General features: G+C 38.3%; 1 protein-coding gene across 1 annotated transcript in view; it reads right to left on the reverse strand.

The window, feature by feature from the left end:
* Positions 1-17,550, reverse strand: part of DPY19L1 (dpy-19 like C-mannosyltransferase 1) — a 37,573-nt gene extending 20,023 nt beyond the window's left edge. The window contains exons 1-7 of the mRNA XM_026052322.1: positions 17,468-17,550; positions 16,747-16,884; positions 15,021-15,141; positions 13,308-13,401; positions 7,427-7,484; positions 2,273-2,364; positions 108-207 (exon numbers count right to left, since the gene is read on the reverse strand). Of these exons, the coding sequence (XP_025908107.1) occupies positions 108-207; positions 2,273-2,364; positions 7,427-7,484; positions 13,308-13,401; positions 15,021-15,141; positions 16,747-16,884; positions 17,468-17,488 (624 nt within the window). The 5' untranslated portion in view covers positions 17,489-17,550. The remainder of the gene's footprint in view (positions 1-107; positions 208-2,272; positions 2,365-7,426; positions 7,485-13,307; positions 13,402-15,020; positions 15,142-16,746; positions 16,885-17,467) is intronic.
* Between the last annotated feature and the right edge of the window lie 6,067 nt (positions 17,551-23,617).

Here is a 23,617-nt window from a genome sequence, read left to right on the forward strand (position 1 = left end):
TAAAAGGAAACCATCAGCGTGGTTGTAAATTCAGTGCCTGTCTGTAGAACATAGTCAATCTGCCTAAATAATTCAAAGATGCTATTTGAAGTTGCATATGAGCTTACCTGTGTTAGGAGAACAAATTGAGCAAACTGCCAGGGAAGCATGAAAAAGACATTAGAAACACACAGTGCAATCAAGCTTCCTGTATTAATATTCGGAATCCTTGGGAAAAAGAGACAGAATAGGTATCAGTAAGTTAAGCTACACAGATAGTTGCATATTATCCAAAAGCACAGCAGAACACAGAGTAAAACCAAGGTTACCTTGAACACTAGCTAGCAGTATTGATCCACTACAGATAACATAGCTGAAGCAAATTTAGTTTCCAAAATCTGTAGCTTCAATAGTTTTGAAGAATATCTTACTGAAGAGTAACTATCTATCAGACATATCCTTTCATGGCAGTATGTAATACAACAGGCTGAACTACACCTCGTGCATAGGTCCAACTCCTTGTAATAACAATCATGTCACATCCATTTCTTTCACAAATATTCTCAGAATGGTCTGCATCTGACAGTGACTACATTCCTCTAACATCCTATTATTTCACAAGTTTCTTTCCACATGAACTTTCTGCAACTTTTTGCCAGCGTGCCTTCTTGGAATGAAGATTTCAGAGCAGGAGAGAAAAACAAATCTATAAAGAAACTCTTGAAATCCTCTTTAATAGTGATCTGTCTCTCCAAATTGAAACACCTTTAACTCAACAAAGCACATTTTCCAAGTGTTACTTAGAGTGCTAATTATTTATTTCTATGTTAGTTTTGATTTTCTTTCCGAAAAAAGTCACATTTCAAATTTCACTAACTGGCCTCCACTGGATGAGACCGTAAGCCTGCTGAAAACAAAAACAGACAAACAGAACCCCCACAAACACAACAGATGACGGCAGTCTTGATAAACTCTATAATATGACTCATCAGTACTTTTAGAAAGCCTCAGCATTAAACTACACTGGAAGCCAGGCTAAGCTTGAGGCTGCTATTTTACTTAAAAGTAGTAGAAGATTTAAATTTTAGCCTGTGTTCCAAAGAAACAGGCTCTGGGGTTCCAGCAACAGACTGCTATACCTAAAGCAAACCTGCTCCCAAAGCAGCAACCATAATTAAGAAGCAGAAAGTTTAAAGTGTTCAACATCTCTTCAGGACCTGGTGCTGAAATGCCTATCTTAAACACCCACTTCTCAATGGCAAGTAAGCTTTAGTTCTATTTTATAGACAGCAAAATTTGAAGAACAGGAGAATCAAGGAGCATCACAATTATAGGTGCAGAATGCATACACTCTGGTTGCCCTAACTTGAAGAGCAGTTTTTTTTCCTTTTGTTTGACCTTACACTTAGAAATAAGCATTAAATGAATAGGTGCCATTCTAATACAGAATCCAGCAAGCAGTTTATAAACCATTACTCAAAATATTTTTCTAGTCAGTATATACCTTTAGCCCCACCTAAAAATGAGAGGTTAGTAACAACTGAAGTAAAATATGCATTTGTTTTAATCAATGACCACAAACCAGCATGATCTGAAAAAGGAAAATCTAAGGTGCAATTACAAAGCTCAGTGAAATCACAAGTACACTGAGAATCTACAGGCAAGGAGCTGGGTGAAAAAGCCCTCTAGCATCATGCTTGTTTTTCAAATAGAGGCAAAATAGTCACCTAAGCAAGCTGCAAACTAAGAGCAACCACTGTGAATCAAGGCATACGACCTCAAGAGCATCCTTGCGTTAAGGTGATGAGATTGCTCTAAAAGCTTGAGCTAATTAACTTACAGAAAGCTGCCCAGGCATACTTACAGGTGCCTATAGTGTCCTCTATCGCGTAGCATAGACATATTCTAAGTGCAACCAAACCAACAGTCTTTAAGAGGAACAAAACTAAGGCAATGGAATATCAGCTTGTTGCTCTAGGAAGCAATCCACTGACAATCCCAATTTACAGCCCACATATACATTTACCAGCATGTTAAAGGTGATTTGTATTACAGTCAGCTCTTGAAGCTGAGTAATCTGACTGCAGTTCTGGTGCAGTGGCTGCTCTATGAACAGTCACGAGAGTTTCTGTGCTAACGATACCACTGCTGCAGCATACAAAGACATTGGAATTAGCAATAGCTGATAAGGCACAAGAAAAATCCAATTTGCAAAACACAGCATTCAAATAATGCCCTGTGACATTCATTTTTTAAAATAATTGTAAATAGCTAAGTATAAACTGAAAGGTACCTGAGAATATAGGTCAAAAGCAACATCTGAAGAACAAGGAATGGGTATGAGAAACTTTCACGAAGAGGTGGAGTCCACATGACACGAGTACACTAAAAATAAGAAGTGGGTTAGCTGATGCTTGCTGCTATATTTCCAGAAAGCAATGCATTTGTATTTCAAAGTGAAGGACTACTGACACTTCAATAGAGCAAAACCAAACAAGATGAGCTTTTAACTCATAAGCTAACAAAGCAACATGCCAGAAAGCAGAAGGAAGGACAAAACAAGCAGCTTTCAGACTTGAATTCTGTGATGTCCTTTTTTTCAGACTGTTACTGTAGGCTCATTCTCCTGAAATATGAAAACTTAAAGGGATTATTGCTTTTCCAATATTGTATGTTACAGTTAGGTAGCATCACAGAAGAAAGGCCACGACAGTGGCTGCTTGTTGCCGTTTCTGCTGAAATTCAGGTAACCAAAGTCATTTAAGTAACGAAAACCATTCTGAAATTCAGGCAGTGACTTGCCACACTTACATGGACAGTGTATGGCAAGAGGATGTGAAGGATAAATCAACATGCTCTTCATTATTCTTCATTTTGCTAGAGCTCTCCAGGCTATAAACACTTTAAATTTCCAGCAGCAACAACATAGAAAGTACAGAACTTCACAGAATCACAGGATGTTTGAGGTTGGAAGGGCCCTCTAGAGATGACCTAGTCCAACCCCCCTGCTCCAGCAGGGACACCCAGAGCATGTGGCACAGGGCGGCATCCAGGTGGGTTTTGAAGACCTCCAGAGAAGGAGCCTCCACAACCTCCCTGGGCAGCCTGTGCCAGGGCTCTGTCAGCCCCATAGGAAAGAAATTCTTCCTCACATGGAGATGGAACTGCCTGTGTTTCAGCTTGTACCCGCTGCCCCTTGTCCTGTCACTGGTCACCACTGAGAAGAGCTTGGACCCTTGCTCCCTACATTCCCCCTTCATGTACTTACGCATATTGATAAGATCCCCTCTCAATCTTCTCTTCTCTAGGCTAAACAGGCCCAGCTCACTTATTTTCTCCTCACACAAGAGATGCTCCAGTCCCTTGATCATCTTTGTTGCTCTGCACTGGACCCTCTCCAGGAGCTCCACATCCCTCTTGTACTGGGAAGCCCAGAACTGCCCCCAGTACTCCAGGTGGGGCCTCACCAGAGCTGAGCAGAGGGGAAGCTCTTTTTTTGTAGCCGTCCTGTCAGCCAGTTAAATTCAGCAATGAATCTAAGCTCTTCCAGAGCTATAGTGACTTATACCCTTTACTCTTTAAGCCTAACGTGACAAAGACTAAGGCAATGAGATCAACTGAATAGTTTTTTCATTAATTGTGGGGAATCCGTAGCACGTTACTTTAAACTCCATTCCCATTTGAATTTAATATTTACACAAATAGTGTGTTTATATTTTTTTCAATTTTACATACAATGTTCATTCAGATGCATAAGCTGTTTATCACCCAAAGAATATTATACTTTATAGAGAATCTGTTGTAAAGAAAAAAAAAAAAAACATGAGTCCAGATGAAACAAACACAATTATTGAAAATCCATGACCTAGCCAGAGAATAACTTTGATTACCACTTTGTAGCTATCACACATGGAGTTTTCTGCCTATATTTAGGGAAAAAATACTTTGAAAAAAGATCATCTTTGTATTTACTTCATATTTACCATCATCTGGTTTGTATTTATGTACCGTTGCAACTGAGAGAATCATGCTTACAGCTTTGCACTCAATGTTTCTTGCAGAATTGCTCAGTATGCTTTAAAGAAATAACTACACATTCCTGCAGCTTTTCTTACATAAATCTGTCCTACGCAACACTACTGCACGTTCTCCTTTGTCTACTACTTTGTTCATTATTAAGTGATTTGTCTCTGTAGGACTGGTGTCACTGAGGCTGCAGCCAGGAAACACGTAAGCACTGCCAGCAGGAGCCTCCAGTTCCTCTCCTTCACAGTCTAAAATACTATTCATGCCCGTGTCATGTCTGTGATCGGCTGGTACAATACACTCCAGAACAAACAAAACAATTTAAATTGTTAAAAAGGCACATAAATCCTTGCACATCATTATTCACATGCAACTCAAGACTGATAATGGAAAAAAATAAATAAGTAAAACCAATTAGCTATAGACTTAATCGTAAAAAAAAACCATACTTCAGCTGGAAGAAAAATACCTAAATGCCTGGTAATATAAGCCCCTGAGAAGACTGCTGAGAAGACAGCTCTGTTCACAAATTGCAAAGGAAGATCAACTAAAAGAGGTGGAACAAAGACTGGTACAAAAGCTGATACTGGAGATCCTATCTGAAAAGTGGAAACATGGAAGGGTTTCGCTTACTCAAAATAAATTACATGGAGGCTGACAAAATAAAACTGTGTCTTAAAATATTTTATTATAAGCATTGTGGGGATAAAAAGGTTTCTAGCAGAAGTCAGCATACAAATAAATGGGTTTAGAATGATGAAAAGATTCAGGATAAAGTCACACGAAAGTTCTTCACTACTACAGCACAAAGACTTTCTCATTCTATCATGGATCACAATAAATTTACGACAGTTGCCAGTAGGCAATGTTGAGATAGAAGGGATAGAGCTCAACGAGGAGATATCCCTTCTGATTCCTATAACATCAGAAACATTCTTAAGGTGTTGCTTCACTGAAAGTCATGAGCAGCTGTACTGCAACATTCATCATTTATTGTTTGCTATTTTATAAATGTTAATAGTGTAAAAATAAATGGAAAGAATGGAAGACAGTCACATTCAAACACAAACCTTATAGTCTGACAGGATTCCCTCTAACATTTGCATCCTGATGGCTATTAAAATATATTTCTCATCAGTATAAAAGGTAACATGCTATCTTCAGCTGATTGAAAGACATGATTGCTTTAGAAAAGGTTATTGATAAAGATTCCACTGCTTTAGAATTATCAGGATTATGGGGTTCTTTTACTTTTCAAGAGTATAGCAACATTTGATTTACTAAATCTTTTATAACAGAGAAAAAAGGGGAAAGAAATGGTGAGGATGTACAACCATAAAAACGAAGCTTTACCTTAGCAGTATATGAACCATTGCAACCCATGTTACTTTTCTATATTTGGAAAGTAACACTAAATCATGGGTGGACAGTTTACTAGATATGCAAACCACCTTTCTTGCAGGTATAGGCATGTAAGGCTCGTCTGGGTTTGGGATCATTAAAATGCATTAACACAAGCACACAAATCAAAACATACTGCAGCTAAACTGCAGGTCAACCTCTTCGACAGGGCATCAAATCCGAGCTAACAAGCCTCACAAAACAAGCAGGCTCTTGCAGCTCAGCCCTCTGCTTTAAGGGAAGCAGCCTTTTCAGAACCCATCTCACTCCACAGTGGATGCTGTTGAATGACATGCAAAAGGACTCCCATAGCCAAAAAAGCATATCAAATTCCCAAAGAGTTCCCTGATTAGGTGTAGTAGAAGCCCTCCTTCCTTCCCAGAAATCTAAACCCACAGGTGAGACCAACTCAGATGCAATATTGAGGCTCCACATAAGCCCCAGGACACGGGTGCCACCGTGACGCCCTTGTCCCAAATATCCACGGCCTCTCCCCAGGTCCGGGCAGCCCTATAATGGAAAACTGGCTGTACCACAGGGAGGCAAGTTGCTATCACTGCCTTGCTACCACTGTCTTGGATGCTTCCAGCCTACTCCTTTCCTAAGCTACAATTGATCCTCTTCACAGGTTCAGCAAAACAGCACATGCTATATCAGTATCTCCTGACAAAGGATGAAAATAACAAATTCACTTCCAGAAGGGTATTAGTAAGAATGGAAACCCATGCAAAAGTCTGCAAGCACTTACAGCACACAAAAGAAAAGGTTTAGAAACACTAACATTTATCTGAGTTCTTTCAGGAAGTTAATATCCATAGACAAAAACTCTGCACAAAGGATATTTAGAGAAAAACATTTGAAAATAAACTTAAAAAAATAGCTATTTCACCAAGAAGATTTTTTAGGAAAAAAAACAAAGCTTATAAGTAAAATAATTTTTCATTCTATAACATACAGTTATATTTTGTTACCACTAAGAGATCTCTATAAAGTTCATTTCTGTAAACTAAGAAAACAAGATGGAGACTGAACTCAACAAAATGATAGGAGATCTCATTTACATCGGAAGTGATGCAGGGAGGCCAAGAACACACAAAAACTTTGACAGGAACACTTGCTGAGAGCAGAAGAGGAAATTTTAGGTGGAAAGCTCTTTTTCCATCCCCTGTTCAACCAGCTTCCTAAATATGTTTAGCATTAGACTATTATATATTTGCATTTTATTTCTAAATGCAATGTATATCAAGAGTATACTAAATATTAGTAGAGCATTTGAAAATAGTATTACAGTCTTTTTTAATGTTTATGAATTTCTGATAAAACATATGGTAATATACAGAAAGTCTCCTCCATTTCTGAAGCTTGTCCATATAGTACATTTAGTCCAGTTATGCTTGGAATGGGGACAGAGAGAAAAACTTCTGACATTTTGAAACTTAAAGTCCCTGTGCTACTAAGATTTCAGTTCCACAAATGCATTACTATAAATTTTCTTCCCTCACAGTTTCTTCTCTTTCAGATATAGGTTTCAAGGAAACAAACATATTCTATAAATGCATACTTAATTTGACTTACTGAAAGGTTTGAATAAATTTGCTAGTATTCTGCTGGTAAATAATAAGAACACTACCAGTCAAAGTTTAGCAGAGGATTATTAATTAATTGATCAAGCTAGGCTAGATAACACTAATTTTCTCTTAGGTTTCAGTATTTCTTATCTTTCCTAGAAGAATTAGTCCAGACATTATACCAGAGCTCAAGTATGCTATTTACTCTCGTTAAATGTCCCAAACAGACATATAGAACATGGATGTTTTCCTTCTACATCTCCTTTTTGCATCAAAGGGGGCACATTAAACGGTGCTACAAATTTTCAAGTCACTATTACTCTATATTTGGTAATACATTATTCCTTTTTTTTTTTTTTTAATCAATCCTTTATATCTGCCCCAAAATAGACAAGCAATATCACTCTATCTAATGAAGTGACACCTAACTTGATCAAAAAAAAAAGACCTACCTCTCCATGGTTGAAAAAGTAACATATCACAGTAACGAGGCCTCCTAGACGGCTCCCACTGTGAAAAGAACATGAAAAATAATTAAAAATTAAATACAGCAAAATCTTGTAATAGCCAACATTGCTTCAGAAATGCGGCTACATACACCGAAGTTGGAATCTGTGGCCGTATTCTCACTGAAGTTCACAAGGGGTAAAAATATTATTCATGCATCAAGGGGAAGCAATTTAGAATGCAACACAAACATGAACTAGCTGGTCAACTCGTGCTTGTTCCACAACGGGCTATTCCTCATGTATCAGCTCCTTTCTGCGGGATATTTCAAGACTCTAAGAGAAACAACTAGCAGAACAATTACTGCTCTGTCACACACTTTGGTTTTGATCATGGCATCAGCAATAGCAGCGACACCTACTCACTATGGCCTTCATTCTGATGTCCTTACAGCTTGGATTTGAGAAGTGCTGAGCGTTTGCCTGAATGCCATGCGATAGAATGAGATATTTCTTCCCTAAGCTGCCAAGAAGGGGACATTACGAGGGGATGATGCTTCATCATCCAAATTTTGGGCATCTTTGCAATTTTTGGTCTGAACAGAAGTCTATGACAGGTTATTCAAATCAGGCGAATTCAAAAAATTATTTAAAAATGAGCTCATCTACCATATAACATGTATAACACATGTAACGTATAATTCTTATATGAAATACTGTAACATTAGCATAAGGTCTTTTTTTAGCCTTCAACCTAAGGATTTCTATAGGTTTCTAAACTGATCGAGTTGACTTGTCATCTAATTAGCACATAGGAGTCAATTTTGAGAAGAAAAACAGCACTTACAATCTTCCCACCTCAAAGCAGCACTAAATAAGGTTCCCATGTTGTTTGACGAGCTTTGTAGTTATCCGCCCTCTGGGGCATAAAGCAAAGAAACTCCTCGGCAAACAAGCGCGCTACTGCTAGGTGACGGCGGTCCCAAATCACCACCGGGCACCAGAAGGCAGCATTTTAACACCGGATTAGAACCTTCCGCTGCGTGTCCCACTCCTGCTTCTCGTCACAAGGCTGGAGCAGACGCTGCTCCTGTTCCCTCTCCTGCCCATACAGCTGAACTGGGATTTCTTGCCCAGCCTCAATGCACAAACAGGTAAAACACCAAGGGCTCGCAGTGCTCTGTCCTAACTGCGGGCAGTTGAATTTCCTCATTAACCTGATGTACTACTTGTCCATGCAAGAGCATGCCTACATGGCAGCGTGCTCTCATTTCCACTCGTTATGGAAAGATGGGGAAGAGAGCTCTCGTACCTCACCTTGCTTCTGAGCCTACAAACTGGTGACACTGCTCTCCATTGCTAAGCTTCCCCACATGCACCTATCCAGACTAGCAATACGAGAGCAGAGATGGCCTGAAGGGAGTTGCAGGGTCCTGACCCACACGAAGAGCTGCAGAGCCATAATCATATCCAGTAGCAAGTCTAAACCACCACATTCCTCCCGGGCAGCTTGCTCCCATTCACACCTCCAGACTGCTGAGCGTGGCCCTAGCATTCTGCTTCCTATGCTTCTCACTTACCCCCTGGAAAAAAACATGCATCCTTCATCTAACGCCTGCTGCCCCTGGCACTGCATTCTCTTCGCTACCCTTCCACACACCTACTTTTTCCTCAGCTCTTCTTCCTCTCCCTGCTGCTTTTCTCAGCTAGCTCTAAGCTCTCTCTAAGCTCTTCAGATAGATGCTGTCGCTTTCTCTGAGGGCTCTGAATAGCAACGGCCAGGAAAACTGGAGGGGGAAGCAGAAAAGCAGCAGCCTTTTCTCAGGTCTCTCTCCCTTACAGAACATTGCCTTTATCCAAGCAATATTCTTCTACCTTAGCTTTTACAAAAGCTTTACAGTGGTTAACAACAATGTGCCCTTACGCCTGTACATTGATCTTCCAGCTTTATTTTTATACTTGATATATTGTAGCTCTTTTTTTTTTTTTTTAAACGTTACACACTCTCAAAATAAACCACCAGTTCAGTTCTCAGAGAAGGTAAACTCACACATTCCAACCAACAAATTAAGTAACAACAAAATGCCGAATTTATTATAGCCAACAGTCTAGTAATCACCTCATTGATTTCTGCTGTCAACAAGGAATGTAAAATCCAAATTTGTAAATAAATTCCTTACAAGGAAACTGCTTCATATTTCCTATTCACAATGCAGACATTGCATTTTAAAAACAAAGACAGAAAAACAAAAAAATCTGTCCATAACACCTACTGCCAGATTTGCATGTTAGTGACCATTTTGCAATATACATATTTGACTTGAACAAACTCTTGCTAATTTTAAGTTTGCCTAACAGAAGAACAGAGTAATTCAATATTTCCCATCTCTATGCCAAAATAGCACCTTGGCACAGTACAGTGCAGGTGGGTATAATAGCAAATCTCATGCTGCATCCCATAGGATGAAACATAAAGTGAGTATTACTACATAGTGTTCAAAAGAAGATAACACTAATATTTGAAAGGGGGAAGGGAGAAATGAAAGCTATACATGCATTAAGAATTAAGTTTAAAAATATTATCAGTGTCCCTCTTAGTGTACTAAAGCGAATTTCTGATGCTGAAGCGCCAGCACTTAGCCTAAAACAAGAGTGGAAGAGCATGCATTAGACATAATATGTAAGATTTAATTTGTGCAGGAGGATGGCAATATAGACATATTGCCCTTTCACATCACACCAGAGCATGAGGATGTCTGTGACTTGGTAGAAAAACGTTTACCACTCAATTATTCAAAAGGTGATTAAAAGAAACAACATCCTTTAGCTATGCTAGTCATTTAAATGCAAAGTACTATTCTAAAGTTAGGAGAATGAAAGCCAGCATGCTTATTATAAATACACATCTTAGACAACTTAAGTGATTTAAAGAGAAAGAACAGTGCAACAGCACTACTAACTCTAACTGCTAAAGTACTCCATAATATATTTCAATTATTACATTGCTTCTGCATTTATGTATTCAAGAATTGTATTTGCCATAGGGCTTTACTATTTCTAACAAATAGCGTGCATCTTGTTCGTGTTTCAAACATTCTCTTATCATTCTGGCTAGTTAATTGTAAGTAATCTTAACCCTCCAGAGTGTTTCAATGCACATTTAGTCAGAAAACACAAACAGGACAGTCAATAGCTCGTTAGTTTCAGAGTTGTTACGGGAGATCTGTGCAACTGTTTGTTCCATAGCAATGCGCAAGAAAGGTAAAATTGCAAATAAAAAAAGAGATTTGAGACCAACTATCGCTTTTGTTACTAAACAAAAATATCAGCCAGCTGTTGTATTTTAAAATATTCTCACATTCTCTCAGATCCTTCCCCCATCACTAATACACAGGTCAAACAGTATCAGTGATTTCTGGGTACAATATCTGAGGATTAAAGACACCAGCTGAGAGCTAGAACAATCTCTAGGAAACGTGCACTCTTGCACATAGCAAAAACCTCTAGTTCCACAACTACTGAAAGCATCAACCCGGACAAACAGAATGATTAAAGGAACGTTCTTTAAGATTAAGTCTTAGAGCAAGCTAAAAGCTTACACGTGCACACACGCACACTCACAAAATACTCAAGGATTATGCTAAGGGTTAACATGCTGATAAAACCTTCAAATCTAGCATGCCAGGCCTTAATTGCATTGCAAGTGCCTTAAAGATACTGGCCTTTCTAAGGGATCAGAGTTATACCACATGAGAAAAGATCAGAAAATCTGTAAGCAAAACCAGGGCTGCTTGTCAGCACCTCTTCCCAGAAGAGGAAACTACACTGCATATTTCAGGGAGGGGCACGGGCAAGATTGAGCTAGAAACGTTATTTGCTAACAGGAAAAAACCCTTAGGCTTTCATAGCATATTTATCATCCAAATGCAAGTCCCTTGTTCAGAAAAGTTCACGAGTCCTCAGCACACTGCTCCAATTACCTATTTTTGTCAATTATCAGACCTTGCGGGAGCTCGACACTCATTTGCGTCACACAAAAATATTTCCATGCGTTTTCCATAAACAACAGTTACAGTTTCACATTACAGCTAAGGCAATTCAACATCAGCTGCTGCTGAAAAGGATCCTTCTGCCCCTTCTCATAGTTGGCCACATATTTCCATGCCTGATTATCCTCTAACCTGGTAGAGAAATAAAACAGGAAGCTAAGCAGGAGGGAAAAAAAAAAATCTACAAAAACAACTAGTTTTCCACTATTTTCTAGTTAACTCCTTGATCAGGCTCACTATAGAGAAGAGGGGGCATATGCTAATTTGGAAAACTAAGGAGCAACGTGGTCTTGCACAATCCTTTCACCTCCCATCCCTCAAAGTTGTGAGCACACTAAAATAAGCCAAGGAGTTGTCAAGCCATAAAAATAAGCTTTATTTTTATGAAAATAAAGTGCACACTCCATGAATACATACAGTGAGAATAATAATAAGAATTACATAGAACAATACTAGAGGTACTGCTGAGAATAAATTCAGGGATGAAATGTTAAAATATCACAGTCTCCCATGATCAAATAAGTCAGGCAACAAAAAAGCCCTTCAAAAGCCATAGCAGAAACAAAATCGTTTTAGGAAGGAGACTTGCCACTTGCCACCACATATGTTACCTACTTCAGTGTATTGGATTGTTCTGCAATGGTGTATTGTTTTTTTTCCACATTTTATGCAAAAGTATAATTATTCCTTAAATTCCTTAATTAAGAGGAACTTTGAAACTACCATAAAGACTAAGCAGTCATCTAAATCTAGTATCCAATTATGACTTTCTTCAGAATACATAGCACCATAAAACTAGTCAGGAAACTGTGTAGTCAGGCAGCTTTTGCAACCCCAGAGAGCTAGTGGCTTTTACATTGGAAGAACTGCATTTATACTCTAATTGTCTTGACTACCTACACTGCAGATCATTCACATTTAAAATTTAATTACTCTCAATACTTCATATATTTTTACAAGACTAATATTTATATAACACATCCGAACATACAATACTCTGAATTTAAGACAAAACTGACTTTTCAATGACATTAGCACGAAATGTTGATTTCTAAACATCTTCCTTAAGAGAAGTTTGACAATAACAATATTAATATTCAAAGTTTATTTACTTCCCCAAAGCATGAGGCATTCATTCCTTGCACGGAGAAACACAAACAGACTACAGCCCAAATGCCTTCGACTGGCAACTTCCCCTTTTCACTGCCACATTTGGCTCCTGCCCTGCACCATTCCTTATTTGAACTTTCAGCTCTCCTCAGAATCAGCATATGCTTCTGAGAGAGCAAGAACAGAACACAGGAGAGTGAAGCCAGGGAATGAGGGGGAATAAACTTCACATTTCTTAGAGGAAAACATAGCACACTTTTTCATTTTTGCACAGCTGGCCTATGAAAATAAAATTGTAAAAGTGTTTTTACTTCTGTTTTTTTTTTTTTTTTTTTTCCTGTGAGTGTGAAACCTATTTTCATAGGACAATGTATTATGGTTCCTGAAACTTTAGGACACATACTGAAAAAGGAAATTTACAGAAAAGGAGAAGTGTATACAATTGCCTGCAAAATAAATGCATTTGCTTGGAATATTTTTCCTTCTCAGTTACATTAAAAATGAATGAAATGCAATATGACTTCAGGCAAAGAATCATCATTAGTTTCAATCAACTAGCCTCTGTCCCAGTAATACTTCAAGACAATGTATATTGTAATAAAAAACAGTACTATTGTACAAACAAATAACAACATGCCATTAAAACACTTTATTATTCACTTTTTAAAATTTTACTATAAAAACTGACAACCAGTGCCAATTAAATAATTCAGTCACAACGATCTTACCTTAGGTATGTGCCATATATGAAGAACAGTGACATCATTAATCCGTTCAAAAGAAAAATCACAGCAACATAAAAGGAAGCTGGGTCCCCCAGGCCTAACAAACAAACAGTTAGCACATACTGCCAAAATATATGAAAGATTACATTGTTTAAAAACCACAACAAAGTCAGCATAATATGGCACAGAGCATACTGCTATATCTACAGAAACAGAAAAGCAAAAGAGGTGTCACCAAGCTTATTAGGGTGACTAAATTTAAGGACTACACCCCTAAAAAGGGAGATAGACAACTTTTGAGCAGTCAGCATAAAGAAAGGCACATTAAAAAGAAATGTATCTGAGATAAGCTTGACTACAAGAACATGCTCCAAAGATCACATTTTGACTCCATAAAAAGGCTTTCAAAAGGGTTCATACACCCTAGTCTAAATCCCTACCCTCTTTGCAGGAGCTCAAGTCATCCTTACATAATATCACTGTACCACAAATGCTCTTCACTCTGTTTCATTAGGAACGAAGAGTTCTTCCAATAATGCAAGGCTTTCCATTCATGTATTCATGTACATTTTTTGTTCCCATGCCTATTACTCTTTTCTTTCCCATTATTTTTAAACCCTCCTGGCTCTAATCAGTGCAGCTATACAGCATAAAACCTCATGTTCACTACAGAGGATCTAACAAAATCCCAGAGTGCGGTCTGCAGAAATGATTACTCCGTTTGCTTAAAACGCAGGAAGTTCTGCAAGTGAAGATGACGATTTGCCCACCAAACATGGAAGTCTTGAGAAAGTTTTTCTTCCTCCTCTACTTCTCCAAAAGAGAGGATAAGTTACAATTTATTCACTATTATTACTTCTGACAAAATTAGAGAAAGTGAATGGTTCAAGGCTCAAGAAAGTTCTTACAGCCTTTATGCAATGGAAAAATATTAACATGTCACTGCTTGAAGACATTTTAAGTGATAAAATGAAATAGCTTCACAAACTACCTTTTATCATTTAGCTATAACTGGCTATAAAACAACACAACAGTGTTTCTGGGCAAGGTACTTTCATCACATAAAACTTGACAAGCCAGCATCAGCACTCTTTTAACTACCGAGGAAAAAGAAATGGAAAGCAGTGGCAGCATCCAGGCCTTGACACCAGAATCATAATTCTTCAACTGAATATTAGGAAGATTTTCCCAGCAGAATCACTACAGAAAAGACAGCCTTGTGACATCCTTCAAAAGACAGCCTTGTGTTTTCCCTTTCTTCTCTCCTCTCCCCTCAAGTTCTGGCTTCAGGAAGAAATACAGAGGGGAAGAATCTAAAACGTTAGACTCAAAATGTATAGGAGATTCTTTAGAAACTACAAAAAAAAAGTTACTACATATCCAGTGACCTTAGATTACATTTAGTGACACTTTTCTCTTTATACCAACCCAAGATTATAAAAGCTCAGACTTCGTCTGTGAAATATAGTGCCGAAGTCCTACGTGGATTGGAGTTGCTATCTAATAGGCAAAGGTCACATCTTCACCCTTGATTTTTTTTCGAAGTACCCTCTTTTGTGCTCGTCTCATATGTCGTCAATTTGCCCAAAACAAAGACTCAGCCAAATTACAGCACATACTGATAAAGACCTATCAAAGGAATATTTATTCCTTCCAAAACGTGCAAAGCTGCAGCTACATTTTTCCAGGAAGTACCTGGACCAAAACACAACTCACCCTCACAGCTTTCCACAGGGCTCAGCCCCGTGCCTCTGTTCACTGTCCAGCACATCTTTGTGGGAACGCCCAGGTAATCCATGACGGTCGTGTACAGGCGGTACCAGCTCGCGAGGACCACCTGCGAGGGACACAGCACTGGAAGTTTCTAAAAGGAACTTGGAGGCTAGGCAACATTTCATGACAACTGGACCTCAGGCACAATACTCTTTCAAGCTTAAAATTTATCGAAAAAACTGAGCATTGTGGAGCACAATTCACTGAAAGCACCCAACACAGACCAGCTACTGACTAAGGGAGTTAAATTTTGCTGGCTCTAGAAGAGTAATTATTTCAGCCATCAAGGTGAAGCATTTGGAAAAATCGGTATATTTCAGTATTCTATCGAAGATTCACTATTAATCTCTAATATACCAAAATGGTTCGAAAACTCTACGTTTTGTTGAGAGAGGATAGATAGCCTAATTGAATTGAAGTCAATTAAAAAAAGATGTTGACTTAGCAAGAATATTAATGGTTTAGATATTTAGCATTTCAGCTCATATCAACTCTGATAGGTTAATTTTAAATGCATGTTAGAGAGGTTTCTATGTAGTATATGACAGGACTTCCATTTTCTGTGCAAGGGTATTAACGTTATTATAATAATAAGCAAATAAAACATCAACACTTGACAAAGATGGCATCAGCGTTCTACATATAGAAAGACTAAGACTCACTTCATGACAAAGACATAGTTAATATTAAGAAGCTATTCCATCAGAACACACAGACTTTATAGACCTCAGAAATAAGTAAGGTGATCATGCCAGCTAAATGGTTTGGAAAGTTATAACATTGGGGTTATCAGTCAAATAATATTGAGTTTATCATCCAGTTTACTGAGACAACTTAAATTCTGCTACTAATAAAATGATTTTGCTCTAACTGAATTATCAGATACCTTTGATTTTTACTAGTCATATTGTAACCAAAGCCAATACACTTTTTATAAAGAAAAATAAATAGATACTATTCAAATAAGGCAGCTGTTCCAAAGATTACATTTCTAAAGACGAGTTTGAATCTCTCTTATTAAGATAAGTAAATAAAAGTGGTGATAACAAAGAAGCAGTAGTCTGCAGCATTTAGCTGTTCCAGAGGAAGGAAATAAAGCAAATGAAACAAGTATATGCAAGTTGTGCAAAACACATGTAGAAAACTCTTAAAACATGTAATTCCTGGAGAAGCTCTGATCCAGAGCAGGAGAATAAGTATAAATGCGAGTACCTAACAGTTACAGCAATGATTATTACCTCACGGCTCCTCAAAAAGCTTACTGACACATGTAGTTACACCAAATTAGATTAATCAAAGAAGGTTTTCCTTTTCAAAGAAATTGAGACACACAGGGAGAAGTGTATGCACCATCACACCACATTTCACAACAGTAAACAGGAGAAAAACAGAAGTTTCTGTACTAGGACGCAAGCCCTTTAGTGTTACAACCAGACTAAGAACTTCACTTTCCCTGAAAGAACAAAAAAGACAGACAAATGTACAGAATTTGACTGCAACTTTAGGGATGAATAATTTACACATAGCAAACATTCATATATGATTGGACATAAAGGAACTCTTAGAATGTTAACTATCCATAAGTTTGTAAGATTTCTTACAAACTTATAAACAAATTTAAAGAAGTCAAAGTCTTCTCAGAAGGTAGACTTTTCAAAATATGGCTTACCTCTGGGTAAAGATTGAACCTCTGTAAAGTGTTAATCACTAAAGGATATTCAGTTAGTTTGTCATTCATAATTGCCCAAACTCCATTCCAAAATGAAGGTGCCTCAACAATGGTCTTGAAGTAGGAATAGTAAAGACCCTACAAAAATACAGAATTATTAGTTAGCATTAAAAAGGTCACTTCTGCTTCATGAAGTGTCATGTAGACGGGCTTCATTTCTATATGCAGTTTTTCATTACAACAAAACAGGACAAAACCATTCAAGACTTCCAATTGTCTTCTACGGTTAAAAAGAGCAAGGTGGGCTTCCTTCCATCTGGTCTCACCTCAAAATCTCTCATTCTGGCAGCAGCGTGCACTACCACAGCAGTGTACAATTCTCAAAACAAACAAAAAAAAGCAGAAAAAAAAGATGTATACATACGCAAAATTTGTTAACAAATAAAATGATTTTTAAAAAATGCTAAATAACATAGCTGTAATTGAAAGCACGTTCCAGGATACCCACAGCGCTGTATTTTAGGTCATTTTGAATCATATTTTTAAACTGTATTTTAAGCAAATTATTTGATGAGATACATTCACATGAATTATAAGACACATAAACGCTCTATAGGTAAAAGTGCAATCAGAGAAAGTATTATTGTGGAAGGTCCACGATCACAAGATTATAGACAGAAGTTTTCCAATCACTGAATTTTTGTTGAAAAGATAATCTAACCATTTCAGTGCGAAAAGCCATTTCTCTTTCGAGCGTTGACAGGTGAGAGAAGTGACGGTCATTTTCAAAAAGAGTTGTTATATGACACCTGTTAAAGAAGAAAAAGGAAAAAAGAAAGAAAAAACCTAAGAAGATTAATTTTAAGAAAAAAGGAATAAAGTGTTTAAGAACCTGTGCTATGTGACACATATCAGGAAATACTGTTCAAACAGTTGCCTAACGACAACTAAATTACAAACTGATACTTTAATTTACTCAGATACTTCAAGAATTCTATTCAGAGTATTTTAAAAGCAAAAACAGACAAACAAAAACAAACATGAAACTATAGGCCATTTATTAAGATCTATTATATATATGTTATAAAACACTGTGAAGCTTTTTAAAGTGGAACGAGTTAACAATCAAATTTTCAATATTACTAAAACCAAGAAGTCTATACTGCGAGAAAGAAAATACAAATGAAAACAAGGACAATGAAAAGGACGGAATAACAACTAGTGGAAATACTACAGCGCACATATATGTCCTACATGCTTTTTCCATAAAAATGTTTCCTGACTTATCTCGCAATGCAGTTTCCTGCAACTACAAAGATGCGTGCTTATTTAAATGAAGAGGCAGATATGAAAAAAAATGAAAAACCAGAATAAATACAAGTTTTGCCCCCATAATTATTTGCAAATTCTAAGCTTTATCTCTAAAAAGCATGGGGGAAAAAAATAAAAAGAAATGGAGCAGTGCAAATGCTTCTGCTTTTAGGCAGACATTTACAAGAAACAGACCACAACAATGGTTAGCTCTCTTTCAGACAGAAAGCAAAAACAGAGTAGCAGCATCTGTTACTTTTTATCTCTGCAAGCACAGCTGGGAGGAGAAAAAAAATCACTGTAGAGGCCATTCTATTCTCTACACTACTACAGGTCACTACTACAAAAACAGAGGGTGAGGATTGGAATGGAACCTGAAACACATGATGATATTGACAAAAAGCAGCTGAAAAGACACTCTTCTGGACAAAAAAATACTTGCCAACCCTCTCTTATGACAGAGTAGGAAGCATGATGTTAAGACAAGAAATGAAAGCAAAATGTAAAAATGTAAATAATCTAAATGTAGGATAAAAGCTGAAAGGATTTAACCTGGACCCTCAAAATCAGCTCAAGGTCTGCTAATAGAAATACACCTGAACTTGGAGAGCCAGGCAACATTTTCCACTGGGAAAGGAAGTTCTTGGCTGAACAGCCTTAAGAAACCTTTTAAGTTAACTTGAAAAGAACAAAATTACTGATCTCAGAGATTACACTTTGGTTTAGAGAGAAAAGATCTGAAGATAAATAAACTCCAAAGTATATCTGGGTAAAAGTCAAAATGACATTTTTATTATTTTACAATATCCTATTACTCTCAGTTAATAAATATAAGCTTACCAATGCACAACTCCAGCAAAAGCAGCTGTAAAGAAAACAAAAAGTGGCAAGTTACTTAAATATCAAAATCATAGAACATAAAATATGATTTTTAAAGTAATTACACTACTAATTCAGAGATTGAGCTAAGTGTATAAAAGGTACTCAGTCTCCAAAGAAGCAAAGATACAGGAACATCTTAATTAACTTTTTTTGCCAGCTCAGAAGATCTAAGTTATGCTGATGGCATTAAGCAAGAGTTGATGGTGTCACCTGTACCCTGAATCACTCAAACAGATCTATCACAGCCCAATCAATTTATTTCACCTATCAAGAAATAAGGCTGAGTTATAAGCAATTACAAGTTATATGCAGTATATTTTTAGGATGTCAATGTAAATCTAATTGAGGCTATTTGATTCCTGAAAGTGGCAGAACCACCATGTAATAACACACCATTTGCCCATTCTGAGACCATTTGCGACAATTTGCGCTGTTGCTACTGATTACTAGAGCAGAGAACGTGAGGTAAGCTGAAAAAGGCACAGAAATGACAGGTGCTGATAAAGCTGTGAGTAAACAGTCTAAGTCTTTGACCTCTTGAGCATGACAAGATCCACAGAGAGCAGAAACGGGCAGCATTCACAAGGTAGCCAGAGCTCACCCTCCTAGCAAGAGGGATGCATCCAGGCTAGGCGTTAAAGACAGAGGAATCACGGTGCTCCAGCTAGACCCAAGGAGTGTGGGTTGCTCTCTAAGCATTCAGTGGTTCACTGCCAAGGGAAAGTCAGGTAAACTGGTTGCCCTCAATTCAAGAAAATACATGTGCTTCTGAAGGGCCATCTTAGCCACAGGGGCTACTAGGAGTGGGGAGAAAGCTGCGAGGTACCAACCTTGCTGCTCGAGGCACGAAGGTGCTGAGCACCAAGCCCCTCTCCATGGTGCTGACAGGCACTGCCCTTCAGCAGCCCTCGTGCCCAAGAGCACAGCCCCAGAAGCACACGCCACACGAGGGGAAAGGTTGTGGGCACATCCATTCAGTGGAGGCAAAACACTTGTAGAGTGAAGCAAGGGTTGGGTAGAGGGTCAGTGACCACGTCTAAGTTCACATGGTGCCTGTGTTAGAGGTGCAAGGTGGTCTGCTTGTGGCAAGCAGCAGGAACAAGAGGAAGGGAACAGCTTTGCAAGATGATTAAATTTATGTTAAAGAATAGACTGAATGTACTCCTACTTCCTAGCTATATATTGCCCAAAAGAAAAATGTGTCAGGAACTGTTGCTGCAGCCACCCATGGTAGCACCTGTTATCATCATCAGTGCAGTTGACGTTGCAGTGCAACAAGCTGCATTGACAAATCTCAATTTTTAATATTAACTGAACAACCACAGGTGACACACAAGAAAAGTATTGCACAAGGGGAATGAGCCTAGACTGTCCCTTTAAGTAAGTGTTCTCCTTTTGGATGTAAAGTTACATATTTCATAGAGTAGTTGAGCTAACACAACTTGGAAAATTCCTTTTTCAGTTCCACTTTGCTCACTGAAGCAGTTCTATCAAATAGAGGCCTGAATTTCAGTTACAGAATGAATTCAACATTTATATTGAAAACTTGACATTTTTACAAATATTTTATAGCAAAAAAAAAATCACTGGGCTGACAATTAAATTTTCAGTGAGCTGCAGTTGTGTTAAGTAGTAGCTGCAGTAAGGACAATTACATCAGTTCTTACGGAGAAGCTGAAAATGCATTTTTCAGTATAGCAGATAAGATGTGTGAAATTCCAGGTAAGCACGTTAGCTTTATCCACAATGTAATAATCTGTATTTAGTACACAAACTTGTTTCAGAATAACTGTGTGGAGAAAAACAGAACAGTACATTCCTTTTCTTAACTGTTACTTATTGAATGTGACATTCCCAGATAAAAAGCACATGATGCATTACTTGGTCTCCAGTAATATTTTAAGATTATCTTTCCAAAAAGACTAGATGCAGAAATATATAAATATATATTTTTCCCTTCTCATGCACATATACACATACATTCTCAACTACAGAAAAATCAAATTCAAGACAGACTACATGTTTGGAAAGTCTACACAGTAAGCACAGGATGCACATTAACAGCTAGCACTATTCATGGTCTCAAATTCAAAAGGTATCAAATAAAACAAAATACACAGTGTATTTATGTTACTGTTAAATTATATAGATTTATACTGAAATTACAATTCAGATCCAAAGGTGTCACTTACTTCATAAAGAAAATCAATATATTTAAATCTGATTTTTCTCTTCTGTAAATGCTTTGTTCGAAGTCAGTGAAACAACTTTAAATACCTTCAATCAGCTATTCAGAGGAACTTCATACACATTTTATTCAACTTCACAATATCACTCTTTGTTGCAAAAATATAAAGAAAACCCTCTGTAATGGCAAAGCAATTCATCTCATTATTTACATTTCAAGAGACAATGTACACCTTTCATAGACTTAAGCCATAAGTACAGATCTACAACCTACTTTACCCGTCTGCATCAAGGCTCACAGTGAGCAGCTTTCTGCAGGGAAACATGTGGAGCAGCTCTCTTACATTACCATCCTTTAGCCCCTTGATGTTCTTGCTGGGAGAAGGAAGGGAAGAAGTGGAAAGGAGAGAAACTAGAGGGTCCTCGTGCTACACAGGTTCACAGAACCGCTTTGTACTTGAATTGGCAAATGATATTTTCTCATCCAACAGAATCGTGTGAGTAGTTTTTTTGCAAACTGTTAAAGCTGTTGAGTAAAATCTGATCTTTGACTCTTTGGATTTTCTGGTTTTGCTTAGGTTCTGTTTCACGACGGGCAATATGAATGGCACACGAGCAGCCATTTGGAAGTTAAACATCAAAAAGAGATGTGCTTCTTAAAAAAAGACATAACATATCTAACTTACTCGTGAAGAGAACAACTGCTGAGACACTGTAACACAACACATACCAAAACCTACTTAATACTTGGGAAAGCCTCTAAAGTGTCTATACAGGAATACAGTAGAATTGGTGACAAGGAGCCTAAGGAGGATTGACTGCTTTTGCAGCTTATTCAAAATATCTCATTGTGAGATTCTGGAAAGGATATCTCTAAGAATTAGGCCTCAATTCTATGGTCATAAGAAAACATCAGAATAGGTCAAATTACTGTACGAGGGGAAATAACTGAGAAATCCAGTAACGTTATCGTAGTGCCCAACACTAAACACTACAACAAAAAAATTATTCCAACTAAGTATTTCAGCAGTCTTTGTCCTGAAAGCTTAAACAACAAAACAGAAATCCAGCTACCACTAAAAGCTACCAAAAATATTTAGCACATTTACATAGCTTACTATATGCCAAAGCTTTGCTCCTAAAAATTGTAAATAGCTTCATGAAGCACTCAATTGGTTACTGAGTTTTCGCAGCCAAATGTAAACTCCAAAAGTTATAAGGCTGTCTGCCTAATCTGCTCTCACATTTCAATCATAGGAAAGTTTTAATTTTTGACTATTTGGTCTTTTTGACTATATCTTCAGGTCATTTATATAACAAGTAGCCTAAGAGATGCAGCATAAACAGGGAAAGCAATTCATGAGCAGCTTCTTCATCAATTAGTTTATAGGCTAATAATTATTTCTCTGCTACAACTTTGCAATGTAATTCATTAAATAGAAAGAAACTCCCCCTGGCAACAAGAAGTCCTGGCAGCATCTAAAATTAGAACTAGCAGCATATTTGGAAAACACTGACAGTGTTTTCACCTAATAATTTTAGGAGTATATCTAATTATGAATCTACTAAATATGGTATTACTTAACATTGGCTAGCTGTAGGAACACATTTTGTATTTACTTTGGCAAAAGTTACAGATGCTTTTTCCAATAGTGTGAGCATTAGCAATTGGGTTGCTTACTCCCAAATACTTTGAGGCATAATGACCTTCAAATTTACACTCCCTCCCCACTGTTTTATCTTCTTCCACCAATAATCATTGCCAAAAAAAAAAAAAAAAGGGATTACACTAGTGAATAATAGTCGGTGTTCAATGTCTTTTCTAGAAGTTAATGACTGACTAGAAGAAATCCATAGACCTCATTTAGATATTCACTTTCCTACAAACATCCTGGCACAACATCAACCCCTGTAATAACAGCTTTAAAAAAATAAAAAACAAGTAGGAAGACACTTCTGCTCTTTACACCACAATACGACTTTACACTCCGTACGAGCTACACTCTTCCTCCCCTTAAATTCCCAAGCACATTTTGAGCCAGGGCGAAGGCGCAGCGCTCTTTCCCGGCACCGCATCCCTCCTACTTGCCTGAAACAAGCGTGAGCCAGACCTTGCCGTCAGCCCTCAACACCAAGGCCTTCTGCTGCTCCACGAACGCTGCCAAGAGCAAACAAACTCGTGAGCCCCGCCAGGAAGCCCGCAGCTCCGCCGGGCCCGGGCGCGGGGCCTTCCGAACGGCGGCCACAAACTTCCCGCGGGCCGGGGGCGGCCGCGGGCCGGGGGCACCGGGGCAACCGGTGGCAGCGGGACGAGGGCACCGGGGCACGCGGCGACGGCCAAAAGCGCCGCTCGCGCGGGGACCCCGCCGCGGTGCCGGGCACGGGGCAGCGGGGAGACGCTCCGGGGGAAGGGGCTGTGGAGAGGGGGACGTTCCCACCGACGGGCGCCCCGCGGCGGCCGCCTCCTCGGCGGGGAAGCGGCGGGAAGGGC

The sequence above is a fragment of the Nothoprocta perdicaria genome, unplaced genomic scaffold, assembly GCF_003342845.1.
Source record: "Nothoprocta perdicaria isolate Ctin4 unplaced genomic scaffold, notPer1 scaffold_87, whole genome shotgun sequence".
Lineage (NCBI taxonomy): Eukaryota > Metazoa > Chordata > Aves > Tinamiformes > Tinamidae > Nothoprocta > Nothoprocta perdicaria.